The sequence below is a fragment of the Lissotriton vulgaris genome, chromosome 8 (genome assembly GCF_964263255.1).
Source record: "Lissotriton vulgaris chromosome 8, aLisVul1.2, whole genome shotgun sequence".
NCBI classification, from domain to species: domain Eukaryota; kingdom Metazoa; phylum Chordata; class Amphibia; order Caudata; family Salamandridae; genus Lissotriton; species Lissotriton vulgaris.
In genome coordinates this window covers 1,394,537,578-1,394,553,061 of record NC_141696.1, presented here as the reverse complement: position 1 = coordinate 1,394,553,061, position 15,484 = coordinate 1,394,537,578, and the positions used below count along the sequence as shown (strand labels likewise).

General features: G+C 48.5%; 1 protein-coding gene across 2 annotated transcripts in view; it reads right to left on the bottom strand.

The window, feature by feature from the left end:
* LOC147698808 (E3 ubiquitin-protein ligase TTC3-like) overlaps nucleotides 1-15,484 on the bottom strand; it is a 1,930,429-nt gene that overhangs the window by 393,633 nt on the left and 1,521,312 nt on the right. For both annotated transcript variants that reach the window (XR_015299370.1, XM_086935404.1), the window contains exon 38: nucleotides 10,190-10,286. Coding sequence is in view for 1 of the 2 variants with exons in the window: in XM_086935404.1 (XP_086791530.1) it covers nucleotides 10,190-10,286 (97 nt within the window). In the remaining variant the exon portion in view is untranslated. The remainder of the gene's footprint in view (nucleotides 1-10,189; nucleotides 10,287-15,484) is intronic.

Below are 15,484 nucleotides of genomic sequence, written 5' to 3'. Positions count from 1 at the left end.
GCCGGCAAGTGACCAGACAAAGCGTCGAGCAGCAAACAGGCAGAAGGGCCCCACGCAGATCTCGTGGATGCTGGAGGGCTGGTCTTCGGTGCAGGAGCTGCTCGGGGTCGGTGCTTCTCAGTCCCCAAAGCACTTGGACGAGGATATCTCTGAAGTCGTGCTGGAGCGAAGTGCTGCTTCTTTCAAGATGGCCGGTCCCACGTGTCTCGTCGCACCCACGGGTCTCAGCTCTGCTGCAGATGTGGGTTGAGGTCGGAGAGGTCTGGGAATCCGGGTCTCGTTGGGCTCTGAAGTCTGGATCCTTGCAGGAAGACGACAAAGGGAAGCCGCTGGACGCTGATGGTGCCTGCTGGTGCACGGTGGACACTCCTTGTCCACAAGGGAGATTTCTTCCGTCTTCTGTAGAGCAGAACGTCGAAGTCCAGAGTTTCTTCTTGTGAAGTTGATCAGGATAATCTAATTTGGAATGGGACCAGCTCCTACCTTTATTCAGCTAAAGGGGGCTGCACTACGACTAGGTCCCTCCTCTGGGTGGGACCAGGAAGGGGGGTGGTTACACCCCCTTTCCTTTGTCCGGTCTTGCGCCAGGTCTGGGGCTGGAGTGCCCCAGGAACTGGTTTAGACCAGCATATGCACAGGGACACCTTGTGTGCCCCAGGCATGTCTCATTCCTTTCAGCCCTGTCCTACCTAATACACAAAATCCAGTCTGGGGTGGTGCTAGCACCTCCCAAGGCAGGAAACTCTTTGTCCGAGCCTCCCTCGCTGGAAGGACTACCAGCAGCAGGAGGTCAGACTTGTGTCTGTGGTGGCAGCATCCATTTTGTGATGCTGAGGCTCGAGTTGACTTTAACCGGGGTTCACAGTTACATACATGTCGTGTCGCTCTAGAAGGGTGGAATGCTACCCCCGTCGCCAGAATTGGCGAGGGGGTAGTATTCCAATTCGTATGACACCTTAATCGACATGTTTTGATAATGCTATACCAAAGTTAGCATTTGACCGCGAGGTTCATAATGCACTTAAGAGTATATGGTATAGCGTTATCATGGAACAGCTATTAGGACTTGGTTCCGCAAGCTGCAAACGGGCTCAGCTCATGCCAGAGCACCATCTCACATAATTCCAAGCACTCTGCCTTCAGGATTGATAAGGCCTACCATAGGAGTGACTGATAGGAGAATATGTGTCCATTTTAGGGTTAGATATAGGAATACTATATCTAAAGCAAAGGGTGATTACACCACCTTGCCCCAGCTGTCGTGCAGCCAGTTGTGTCAGATTTGGATGGCCAGCCAGGGGTGGCATAATACATGCTGCAGCCCCTGGTAGGCCCTGGGTACACCTATGCCCTAGATACCTAAGGTATGCTGTACAGGGACTGATAAGGTGGCTCAGTACCAATTGGTAAATGCACCTAAGGTATATGCTTGTCAATTTAGAGAGAGAACAGCTAGGCTGTGGGTCTGATTAGCAGGCCCACAGCCAGGGAAAGTCGTAAACCAGTGAAGCAAAAAGCAAAAATCGGGGGTGTCCATAGGATTGCAGACCCCACTCTCCTACATAACCCCCCCCAAACTTAGGGACATTAAACTAACCTTGACCAGGTGAGTCTTCTTGTTCTAAGTGGAAGTACCTGGAGAGACCATCTGCATTGCCATGGTCAGTCCCTGGTCTGTGCTCCACTGTAAAGTCCATCCCCACTAGGGAAATGGACCACCTAAGAAGTTTGGGGTTTTCACCCTTCATTTGATTTAGCCATAAGAGGGGCTTATGGTCGGTCTAAATCTTGAAGTGAGTGCCAAACAAGTATGGCCTCAGCTTCTTCAGGGCAAAAACCACAGCAAAGGCCTCCCTCTCAATAGCTGACCAACGTTTCTCTCAGGGGGTCAGCCTTCTACTTATAAAAGCAATGGGGCGGTCATGACCATCAATATTCAGTTGAGATAGAACAGCTCCCACACCCAACTCAGAAGCATCTGTTTGGACAATGAATGGCTTGGAGTAGTCTGGACTCTTAAGAATAGGTGCAGTGCACATGGCCTGCTTTAGGTCATCGAATGCCTTCTGACAGCTAACTGTCCACTGAACTTTCTTTGGCATTTTCTTACTTGTCAGGTCATTAAGTGGAGTCAAAATGGTTCCATAATTTCTGACATATTTCCTATAGTAACCAGACAGGCCCAAGAAAGCTCTGACCTGTGTCTGGGTGGCTGGAGGAGCCCAGTCCTTTATGGCCTGTATCTTGCTCTCCAAAGGTTGAACTTGGCCTCCACCTACAAGGTGGCCCAAGTATACAACTTGACTCTGCCCTATCTGGCACTTGGTAGCCTTGATAGCGAGGCCTGCCTTTTGCAGGGCCTCCAAAACTTTTATCAGGTGGATCAGGTGATCCTCCCAGGTGGAGCTAAAGACAGCAATATCATCTAGATATGCTGCACAGAAGTAATCCAGCCCAGAGAGAACTTGGTTCACCAACCTTTGAAAAGTGGCAGGTGCATTTTTCAAACCAAAGGGCATCACCACAAACTGGTAATGACCTCCTGGGGTAGAAAATGCTGTTTTGGCCTTGGCATCCTCAGCGAACCTGATTTGCCAATAACCAGCTGTCAGGTCAAATGTACTCAAGAATTTGGCAAAGCCAACTTTTCTATGAGTTCATCTGCTCTTGGTATTGGATGGGCATCTGTCTTAGTGACAGCATTGAGACCCCTGTAGTCAACACAAAACCTCATCCCTCTCTTACCATCCTGGGTGTGAGGTTTAGGCACTAGAACTACAGGACTAGACCAAGGGCTCTCTGAGGGTTCAATGACTCCCAATTCCAACATCTTCTGTACTTCTTGTTTTATGCAGTCCCTGACGTGGTCAGGTTGCCTGTAGATTTTACTCTTTATAGGCAGACTGTCACCAGTGTCCACCTCATGGGTGCACCAGCTTGTCTGACAGGGTGTCGGAGAGAACATTTGTCTGAAGGATTGAAGAACCTGTTTACAATCCTCTTGTTGATGTTCAGAGAGGCTGTCAGGAAAGACTACACCATCTACTGACCCATTATCAGGGTTCTGAGTGGGCAGGTCTGGGAGAGGGTCACTCTCTTCCTCCTGTCCCTCATCTGTAGCCATGAGCAAGCCCATGTCTTCCCTGTTGACAAATGCCTTGAGCCTGTTCACATGAAGTACTCTGTGAGGGCTCCTGGGAGTTCCAAGGTCTACCAGATAGGTGACCTCTCCCTTCTGTTCAAGGATAGTATGGGGTCCAGACCATTTGTCTTGGAGAGCTGCTGGGGCCACTGGCTCCAACACCCACACCTTCTGTCCAGGCTGGTAAACAGTAAGGACAGCCTTTTGGTCATGCCAAGATTTTTGCAGTTCTTGGTCGGCCTCAAGGTTTTTAGATGCCTTTTCCATGTACTCTGCCATCCTGCAGCGGAGACCAAGTACATAGACCACTATGTCCTGTTTAGGCTTTTTGAGAGGTCTCTCCCACCCTTCCTTCACAAGACACAGGGGTCCTCTTACAGGATGCCCAAATAGAAGTTCAAAAGGGCTGTAGCCAACCCCCTTCTGTGGGACCTCTCTGTAAGCAAACAAAAGGCAGGGTAAAAGGATGTCCCATCTTCGCCTAAGCTTTTCTGGTAACCCTTTTATCATCCCTTTGAGGGTCTTGTTGAATCTCTCAACAAGCCCATTGCACTGTGGGTGATAGGGTGTGGTGAATTTGTAATTGACACCACACTCCTTCCACATTGCAGTCAGGTATCCTGACATAAAGTTTGCACCTCTGTCAGAGATAACCTCCTTAGGAAACCCCACTCTAGTAAAAACTGAGAGCAGGGCCTTGGCCACAACAGGAGCTGTAGTGGTCCAAAGGGGAATAGCTTCTGGATACCTGGTGGCATGATCCACTACCACCAGTAAGAATCTGTACCCAGATGCTGTTGGGGGGTCCATTGGTCCAACAATGTCAATCCCCACTCTTTCAAAGGGTACCCCCACCACAGGTAGTGGTATAAGGGGGGCCTTTGTTGTGCCACCTGATTTGCCACTGGCTTGACAGGTGACACATGAGCGACAAAACTCTCTAGTGTACTCAGACATATGAGGCCAGTGAAAGTATGGGACAAGTCTTTCCAAAGTCTTGTTCTGACCTAAGTGACCTGCAAGGGGAATTTCATGGGCCAAGGTGAGAAGGAAACCTCTCAGAGACAAGGGGATGACCAGCCTCCTGGTAGCACCAGGCTTGGGGTCTCTTGCCTCAGAGTAAAGGAGTCCATCATCCCAGTACACTTTATGGGCACCTGTGGCATTCCCTGCAGCCTCAGCAGCAGCCTGCTGTCTGAGGGGTTCAAGAGATGAACAGTCTAATTGTGCTTGGCTCAAGTCTGCCCTGGAAGGTCCCCCTGTCCCAAGAAACTCAACCTGATCAGGCTCAAGTTCTTCTAGGACAGTTCCTTCTGGGGTCTTTGGGTCAGTCTCCTGTGAGAGCTGATCCTCACCTTGAGGCAAGGGGGAAGGCACTGCCTTAACCCTACTGTTCTTACTCTTGGTTAGTGTCTGGTCCATTGTTCCAGGAACCAGCACTAGTTCAGCTGGGCATTTCTTGGCCTGTGACCTAGTCACAGCAAGGACATGTGCTGACAAACCTAACATTTCCACATGAGTCCTATACTCCACATCTGACAATAGGTAGGATTCCAAATCATTGCCCAAAAGACAGTCCACTGGGAGGTCTGAACTAACAACAACCCTTTTGAGGCCATTTACCCCTCCCCAGGAGAAATTAACAAGTGCCATACTATGGTTGGTAGTGACATTGCTAGCATTGGTCACTAGGTAGTCTGAGCCTAGTATTACATGTCCAGGGTCCCATTGCTGGTGTCACCATAGTGACACTGGCATAGGTGTCCCTGTAAGCCTGAGCCATTTTTCCATTGATTAAAGGCGTTTGCCTGTACTTGCCCAGAGTACTGGGACTTATTGTAGGGGTCAAATCCATGTCCCCAGTACAAACAAGAACAGCCTGGGTAGGTACTCTGACTAGGTCAGAGCCTGCCTCAGATACCAATGTCAACCCCACTATAGCCTTAGGGGGAACACTACCACTACTAACTGAACTAGGGGTTGCAGGTGCCTTAGGGGCAGTAGTGGTAGGAGCTGGGCCTTTCTTGGTGCACTCACTAAACCAGTGAGTATTACTTTTACAGTATTGGCACCATGGTTTCTTCTGACCATTATTCTTCTTCTTTTGGGAGTTCTGGGACCCACCCTCCTTAGATTGTTGGGGCCCTGATGAAGACTTCTGGTCATTTTGCTTATTCTCATTACCCTTCTGGTCTGCTTTCTTCTGGCCTCCACCCTGGTTCTGCTGCTTGACCCTTGTCCTGACCCATCTGTCTGCCTTCTTTCCCAATTCTTGGGGAGAGGTCAGATCTGAGTCAATAAGGTGCTGATGCAACAACTGATTTTGATAATTACTTAAGATTTGTTCTCTCATAATTAGATTATATAATCCTGTGTAATCAGTAACTTTACTTCCCAGTAACCAGCCTTCAAAAGCCTTAGTGGCATAATCAACAAAGTCAGCCCAATCCTGAGACTGAATTTTCTGGGTGTCTCTGAACAGCAACCTGTACTGCTCAGTTGTTAAGCCAAACCCATCAATCAGTGTATTCTTCAGGACTTGGTAATTGTTAGCATCCTCAGCTCTAGTAGTGAGGAGCTTATCTCTACCTAAACCTTCAAAGGAGAGCCACAGTATAGCTGCCCCCTGACTCTGGGGGATGCACTGGCCCTCTCCAAAGCAGTCATCCGTTTGTGGATGTCATCCCCTTGTTTAAAGGGGGGCACTATTTTACTCAGGTGTCTAGTATCAAAACTCCAGTCTTTATCTCTAATGATAATGCTGCCACCAGTGAGGTCTACCCCACTCATTTTCTACTCTCTGGCAAAGGCAAGTCTTTCTTTGGCAAGGGCAAGTTCTTCCCTCTCAATCCTCAGATTGACTTCCCTCATCTTAGCTTCATGCTCTCTTCTCTGAGGGGATGTCATCCCTCTCTGAGAAGATGCCTGAGAGACATGGGTATGAACATATCTGTTAGAGCCTCTGGAGTGAGACCTAACTCGTCTATTCCCAAGGATAAGCCTGCCTGAGGGTAGGCCCGGGGGTCCCCCAGTTCCATTCTCATGTATGCTTAAGTTGGTCCTGGTGAGCCTACTGACTACTACTGGACCTTTGTCTGCCTCATCCCCAGATAATTCCTCTTCCTCACTTTCTGCTCCATGGAGGTTAAGGTCAGGATTACCCAAGGTTCCCTCTGAGGGGGAAATGCTCCCATCTGGATTAGAGGGACCTGTTTTGGAAGCCCTTCTGGCATCATATGTCTCTAAGAGACCTATCAGAAAAGGAGTGGTAGGGTTAGAACCCTGTTTTAGTTTCCTGGAGGTACACAATTGTCTCATCGCCTGGAAGCTAAGGGCTGCATATCTGGAAGTGACCTGTGGAGGGTCATCAACCATAAGGGGATCCTCTGTGTTCCCTCCTGTGGTAGACATGCTTTTCTAGTGAGGTGTAAGTGGTGCACTTACCTACACTATGGGTTTACCTACTGATCCCTTGCTAAGAGTTGTAGTCAGGGTGTGCTACTCCCTTTCTACTACAACAGCTGGTTCAGTAGAACTCAGAGTATTTCTAAGCTTGTTATATGTACCTATGGTACCTTATGTGATCTTTCAAATTATATCTCAGATTATATTTGGTAAAAACAACAGCAAGCTCAAATCCCACCACTTAGGCACGTCGGCCTGGCCGAAGCGATCAACTAGAAATCCTCAGTCACGTCCACCGCGACGGGGCACTTACACCATATGCACACTGCTTGACACGCGGGACCACGTTATACACTCCCACATACGTCGTGCCTCGGCCCACAATTTAAATCCAGTGGCGCTACTGCGTCAGCCTACCGATGACCATGGCTAATCACGATAACTCTTCACCGGCCCCCCGAGCGCAACCACTAGTTGCCCCCACGCTAACAATCTTATCCTGGAATGTCAATGGTTTGGGCCATAAAATTAAACGGGGTTTAGTCCTCCAATATCTCAAAAGAAAGGCGCCTACATTAGCCCTACTACAAGAAACGCATTTGGTAGGAACTACCTCGAAGGCCCTTAATCGATGGGGCTTCAAGAAGATCACACACGCTGAATTCTCGGCAGGTTCCCGTGGGGTTGGTATCCTGGCCCAAAGAAACGCTCCACTCCTCATCAAACGCACCTGGGCGGATGATCAAGGTCGATTTGCAGCGGTACACGGTCAATGGGAGGGGAGGCCATATAATATAATCTCAGTCTACATTCCCCCTACGTTACACCAAGGAGCATTCCAAGACTTGGGTAAACTACTACTTGAACTCCCAGAGGGTGAATTAATCGTGGGAGGTGACTTTAATGCAGTATCGGACACAGCGATTGATCGGCACCCTCCTCGTGAAGCCACTAGACCTAACCAATTGTTTAAAGATTTCCTAGAAGCAGTGGGGTTGGTGGATATGTGGAGACTTAAACACCCCCATGATCGCCACTACACATTTCATTCAGGGGCACATAACAGTCTTTCCAGGATAGACTATATACTAACCTTGACGATCCCCCCGGAAAAGATCACGGCTCTGGAACACCTGCCAAGAAGGATATCAGACCATTCCCCGGTACACCTCACTTACACGACACAACCCACCAGACGACAAAGAATATTCCCGATATACCCCGGCTATCTCAAAAACAATACTATTTTGAAAACACTAAAGACTTCTACCACACATTACTTTGGGGAAAACCCAGACTCAGTAGATTCACCCACGGTCTTATGGGAGGCATTCAAGGTGGTACTCAGAGGACAGGCTATCTCCACCATTACCAGACACAAGAGAGAACAGAGGGCCACTGTTGAAGCATTGGAAACAGCAGTTCAATCAGCAGAATTGGCACATGCCACAGATAGCACAGTGGACACGGCACACGCACTAACACTAGCGACACGGGAATACAAGGCATATGTAAAGGACGTAACCAAGACAAAGTTAACTAACACACTGCATAGGATCTATGAGTTAGGTGACAAGACAGCAGGATGCTCGCATGGATCGAACAGAGGGAAAGGGCCAGTAGGTGGATTGCCGCAGTGGAGCGCCCAGATGGTACACACGTAACCGCTCCCCCTCAAATAGTGGAAGAACTGGCTACTTATTATGAGACTGTGTACACTGCTCGGGGGGGGAGGACAGAGGAAGACTGCTTGCAATACCTGCGGGACATACCCCTACCCACACTGTCACAAGAAGACGCACCGACGCTTGAGGGCGACTTCACAGGAGAAGAAGTGGGGAAGGCTGTAGCAGCACTACATAGTGGGAAAGCGCTAGGGCCGAACGGCCTACCCGTTGAACTCTACAAAACACTTTCGAGACAGATACTTCCCTACATGCTCCCAATGTATAATGAGTGCCTATCAAACGGAGAGCTCACGGCTGACCAACGACTAGCCACCATTGTAGTAATACATAAACCCGGTAAACCACCTGACCAGACATCTTCCTACAGGCCAATCTCCCTAATGAATGTAGATGCTAAAGTCATGGCGAAAGTTCTGGCGCTACGACTGCAGCCCCACCTTACAGACCTGATACACGCGGACCAATCGGGCTTCATGCCTGGTAGAAATACATCACTTAACCTACGACGCCTCCATGGAGTCCTACACCGTATTCCCCTCTTACAGGAGGATGCGGCCATCCTCTCCCTTGACGCAACAATGGCCTTTGACCTAGTAGAATGGCCGTTCCTGTTTGCAGTCCTCAAGAAAGTGGGCTTCGGCCCTAAATTTTGCAACTGGGTTAAGCTTCTCTACACCAAGCCAATGGCACAAGTGGTAGCCAACGGCCACACTTCCCGCACATTCACACTGGGACGCGGAACGAGGCAGGGGTGTCCTCTATCCCCATTACTCTTCGCGCTTGTACTTGAGCCTCTGGCGATGCGGGTACGAATGGACCCAATAATCAGAGGGATCACATGGGGGACGGGGTGGGAGGATCGCATCTCCCGGATGATGTGCTGGTTTATTTGATGTCCCCCTCCCAGTTGCTGGCGGCTTTGATGGAACTGCTCAGGGCCTACGGTGAGGTATCGGGATACACCATCAATTGGACCAAATCGCTTCTTTATGTCCTGCGAGGCCACACGCCGACACTGCCCCCAGACTGCACCCTGCAGACAGTCACCAGCGGATTCAAGTACCTAGGGATCTATGTCACGCCACAAGAACCTTAATTTATAGAAAAAAACCTACTGAAACCTCTACAAAGGCTAAAATCGGACGTCACACACTGGCGATCTTTACGCGGAGGTGTGCTAAGTGAGTGCAAAGAGGTGTTTTATATAAAAACTGCGAGGTTGTGACTGTCAACTATTTTATTAATAGTCCAACCAGCACTGATTAAAATCAAAAGATGAGTGGACTCATAGGGTTAGTCTCATCTATTAAAGACCCCTAGTCCTCAGTGAATTCTAAACAAATTTGGTCGACATGTTTCTGCTTTAGGAGCCCGAGTCGCTCAGCTTTTTTCAGGACCAGTAGTGTGATCCTCCGGTGGTGTGCACGCCCTAAGGTGCACCCTGCCGTGAGGATATTAGTGTTAAAAAGAAGAAAAACAGAAATTTTTAGTTATACTCACGGCCAATATCCGTTCAGACCCACTCAGCAGTTTGCTGGGGCCAAATACAAGAGGAAGACGATATTCACTCTACATGGGCTGGCGCGGCAGGGGGTTATTTTCACGTGGCATATTTTAAAGCGGACGGCTCCCCGCAGACTACCTAGTCTGTCACCACCGCGGCCCGACAGAACCATGTTCAAAGCTTGTCACGCTGCTTTACATTTTAGATCCCTAAATAGAATTGTGACAATCAACTGGTCAGTGGAAATGACATCCTAAACACAGGGCAGGATCTGAAAGTACAGATGAAGAGCAAAAAAGGCCGGTAATCTGTGATGCCGTTTTTGGAACAAGGTTTCCAAGAACAACACTAATCAACAATATTTCCAATAGCACGAGTCCTATCCTCTTTACATATATTGATATTCAGTCATTTACAAATACAACAGATTCAACCAAAAATGTATTTTACCTCTGACGCAACTGCTCGTTTCTTACTTTCCAGTATACTATCTTTGCATTTTTTAATATTCTCTTCAAATTTCAACTTCTCATTTTCAAATTTGTTGCTGTAAAGGTCAAATAAACATCAACAATTCATTTAAAGAAATCATTTCCATCCATGCACTGTTTTGAGAGTTGACAACATCCTAAACATGGCATAAATGTTTTGAGCTTATAAATCTAAATTATAATGTTCGAAAAATAAGTTGCAAGTTTAAGTTTAATAATTTACCAAGTTTAATTATTGGTATTAATAATTTCAGCATAATTTTATACAAATACATGCCAGTCCCCCAACAATCATGGATGAAGTCTTACGTTCAAACTGCAAACTCAAAAGTATAATTTAACCACCAAGAATTAACAAGCATTTGCGAGAGTTTGCGCTATTGTAAATGACAATGCCTTTTATTTATGTGTTGGTTTTCAAAACAGATAAATAAAAGGCATTGTAATTTACAATGCCAATAACTTAAACTGTAACAAATGCGAGACCTATTGCATTGCAAATGCTTGTTCTCTTTGTTACATAAACAGGTAGAGAAGTATCTGTGGCAGTGGTAATTGTTTTGCGCGTTGTGATAATGGGATATGCTGCTTTGGATGAGAAGGTAGTATGTTTCCTGAAGTTTGTAAAGGGAGCTGCATAACAGGATAATAGCAGGACTCAGTAAGACAATTTGACAGTCCCATTTCTCATACAAGAACACACTAGCCAGCAAAATAACAACAGACACAACAATGCAAAGTATCAATACAAGTATAACAAATAAGAACACAAACTAATAGCACACTGCTACTGAATAATGTTTGTTGTTGTGCTGGTGTATTATTGTGTTCTGCTGCTGATTTGTGTTTTTGTGTTATATTTTGTTGTTTTGCTAATTTGCTATAGTAGTGTTTTGTTGTGTTAGTGTGATGTGGTGATCTGTTGTTTTGTTGTTGCTGTAATTCAACTGAGGCCAGTCTGCTTACACACCCTTGTCACACTATTCCACTGCCACAAACCTACTCTCATGATAAAGTGGTAAAATATCTGCATACCAAAAGCTCCTCTATGTAAAAGCTCTGATGCAAAAGTTTTTCTTGAACCCACAGGTTATCATTAAAAGAAGCTAAAAACTCACTGTAAAACCTTGGGTTTTAGACTGTTGCATAAAAAATAAGCATATACAGCCAGATCCTAAAAGCGTCCGCGGTGTCTGCCTATGATATAAGCCAAAGTGCGATGTATATGTTGTCGTCATTGTGGATGCTTCTTGTCTATCCTTGGTTTACAGGCATAGAGATAATTTACCCGTAATTCTCTCTGCGCCAATGCCCACACAGCGCTGGTGTTGTGATTTCAGTAATTAACAACACACTCTTGTGCACTGTATCAGGCAGTTCTGCTTCTATAGCACCAGATAACCTGCACGGGGCTCCGTAGCACTATTCTGTGGTTGGCTAGCACGCATGTCGATTCACAGAAATAATCTCAGCCCACACCTAATTTTAGACACCGTCACTTCGTTCTGTGAGGGCCAGAAAAGGGTTCTATTCCAAACTGAAGCACTGCAGGTGCTCAGCACGTAATACAACGTTTAAGCATCGTATTCTGGAGGGAGAGCTCTCATGAGGAAGCAAACCGCGCCCTGAAAGTATCACAGCAGCAGAACCTTTGAATACAGAATCGGAAACCGAAACCAGAAAGGCAGATTCTCTATTGAACGAGAGGATGTTTTCTCTCATGTGCAGTTACTGGAAGATTAGCCATTATATTGTATGGTATTCAAATGAATCTGTGCATTGTGAGAAGTTGGCCTGATACAAGGTGATCACTAGAACTAGTGAGCATCATATATCAGTCCAAACAACCCTTATGGTGATTGGTTGTAAGTCAACCTTATAGACCAGCTATCCTAATGGTAGCATAGACAAAGCAGTCTTGGGCTAAACTCTTTTGGCATGTGAAGCCAGCTGTTTTACCACATATAACCCCTTGAATACCAGATGAAAGGACACCACACAGGTTGTTATGAAAATAAACAATATATTTATTAATAACAAACACCTCTGAACTCTTTATGAGATCAGAGGGCAATACTCTTAAGAAAAATACAATAAGTCGCACAAATGCAATGGTGCCCTAGGGGCACGACAAACCATATACTAAGTAAATGGTATAAGGTAATCGATAGAGGAAATGAAGATACTCAGAGGCTGTAGGATCGCTGGGACTACACTACCCTAACCTTAGGTAAGGAGCAGGAGGCCCACGGGACGCGTGTGCAGAGTGTGAACTCACACGCGAGATGCAGAACAAAGTCAATGGGCAGAACAAATTACGAAAAAGATGAGTACAGACAGTTCCGACTAGTTCCGACTAAAACGACAGGATACCTGGACACTAGGAGAGTCAATCTACCATTGAGCACCGAAATGCTCTCATTACCTCACCCACGGGCTGCGGGTGCATAGGTGTGAAAGTGTGTTGGGTTTCCGCGTCAAAGTCAATGGACCCTTGGAGAAAGATGCTGCAGGCGACCAGGAGGAAGATATCCGGTGTGATCCAAGGGTGGATCAAGGAAGATGGAAACCTGAAAGCAAAGGGGACAGTGTTCAAAGTCACTAGCCAGTGACCGGAGTGGAACAAGGAAGGAACCAGATGATGTTGTCGCGATCAGGTGAAGAGTGGACGCTTGACTCTGCAGCCACGTGGACCAGGAGGTGTCTTCGACGACCAGGATGGAGGCACGAGCTGTCCCACGCAGGCTCTCGCTGTCGGCGGTGTCTGATCCAGATTCGGAGTGAACAGGCCTTGGCAAAGGCAACCCACGCGGTGAGTGGAAATGGCGTCTGGTGCGGACCAGCACGGTCCGGGGTGCTTCTCCTTTGCAGGGAAGCAAGGGCCAGTCTGGAGCAACCAGACCAGCGGTGTAGATTTCGTGGATCGTCGTCTAGGAAGCCACAAGCCAGCCGGCAAGTGACCAGACAACGCGTCGAGCAGCAATCAAGCAAAAGGGCCCCACGCAGATCTCGTGGATGCTGGAGGGCTGGTCTTTGGTGCAGGGGCTGCTTGGGGCTGGGGCTTCTCAATCCCCAAAGCCCTTACTCGAGGATGCCTCTGAAGTCATGCTGGAAGCGAAGTGCAGTTTCTCCAAGATGGCCGGTCCCACGTGTCTCGTCGCACCCACGGATCTCAGCTGTGCTGCAGATGTGAGTTGAGGTCTGAAAGGTCTGGGAATCCGGGTCTCGTCGGGCTCTGAAGTCTGGATCCTCGAGGGAAGACGACAAAGTGAAGCCGCTGGACGCTTGATCGTGCCTGCTTGTGCAGGGTGGACACTCCTTGCCCACAAGGGAGATTTCTTCAGTCTTCTGTGGAGCAGAACGTCGAAGTACAGAGTTTCTTCTTTGTAGTTTCGTTCAGGATAATCTAATTTGGAATGGGACCAGCTCTTACCTTTATTCTCCTAAAGGGGGCTGTACTGTGACTAGGTCCCTCCCATGGGAGGGACCAGGAAGGGGGGTGGTTACACCCCCTATCCTTTGTCTGGTTTTGCGCCAGAGCTGGTGCTGGAGTGCCCCAGCAACTGGTATGAGCCAGTGTATGCACAGGGCACCCTGTGTGCCCCAGGCGCACAAGTTACTACTTGTGTAACGATATATCTGTAAGAGACATTAGTTAGTGATAGATTCCTTACCTTAGAATATCCCCAGGCGTCAGACTGGATCCGGAAACTTTTGCGTAGCAATACCCCTGCGCGCCGGTAGGCGTCGTCTGCGGCTCCGCGTCCGTCGTCGGCGTCGTGAGCGCCGGGATGACGTCGTCGGAGTACTTAGACGGCGCCCATGCGCGCTGACGTCAGTTCTGATAACACAGCTTTTCCGCGCCAGATACGCAGAGCCATGATAGAACCAACACTGGTGCCATGAAACTAGGGCCCTGAAAGGGGATGACCTTAACCCTAGATATCGGTTCGCAGAACGGGGAGGATGGGTGGGCGGTAAGGAATCTATCACTAACTAATGTCTCTTACAGATATATCGTTACACAAGTAGTAACTTGTGCATCTGAAAGAGACACGTTAGTGATAGATTCCTTACCTTAGAATAGATACCCCAGCAATACCAACCCCGGTGGTGGGTCTGCGAACCAATATCACACCAGAAAGTCCTGGAGGACGGAACGGCCAAAGAAGCCATCCCTCCGGACTTGACTGTCCAGGCAGTAGTGTCTTGCGAACGTGTGCAGCGAGGCCCACGTAGCTGCCTGGCAAATGTCCTGCAGGGGGACACCGCGGCCCAGGGCAGTTGTCGTTGCCGTGGCCCGAGTGGAGTGAGCCCGCAATCCAGCCGGGGGGTCCTTCCTCGCCATGGAGTAACATGCTTGGGTACACAAGATGATCCACCTAGAGATGGTCCTCTTGTGCACAGCCTTTCCCTTCTTCGCGCCCACGTAACCAACGAAGAGTTGGTCATCCACCCGGAATTGGCGTGTGCGATCTAGGTAGTAGGAGAGCGCACGTTTTGGATCCAGACGGTGGAGCCTCTCCTCCTCTTTCGAGGGATGCGGAGGCGGAAAGAAGGTGGGCAAAGTGATGGACTGCCCGATGTGGAAGGCCGTGACAACCTTGGGCAGAAAGGAAGGTCGTGTACGTAACACCACCTTATCAGGATGAACAGACAGGAAAGGTGGAGAAGAAGAAAGAGCCTGGAGCTCACTCACCCTCCTGGCAGAGGTGATGGCAACCAGGAAGGCCGTCTTCAGAGTAAGGAGACGAAGAGAACAGTTATGAAGCGGCTCAAAGGGAGCACACATCAGATAGGTGAGAACCAGATTCAAGTCCCACTGGGGCATCACGAAGGGAACAGGAGGGAACATGTGCGTGATGCCCTTCAGAAATCTACTCACAATAGGGGACTTGAATAAAGAAGGCTGATCTGGTAGCCTCAAGAAGGCTGATAGAGCAGAAAGGTACCCTTTAAGAGTGCCCAGAGCAGAACCCTGCTGGGCAAGGGAAAGAAGAAAGAGCAGCACTTCCGAAAGGGGTGCAGAGAGAGGATCCACAGCCTTTGCTGTGCACCATGCCACAAATCTGTTCCACCGGCAGGCGTATACCGACTTTGTGGAGGGACGCCTGGCTGCCAGAATGATATCACAGACTTCGGGAGGCAAGTCAAATGGCCTCAACTGCCGCCGCTCAATCTCCAAGCTTGTAGGTGGAGACTGGACAGGTTCGGGTGCAGGACCGTCCCCTGCTGCTGCGACAGAAGGTCCTCC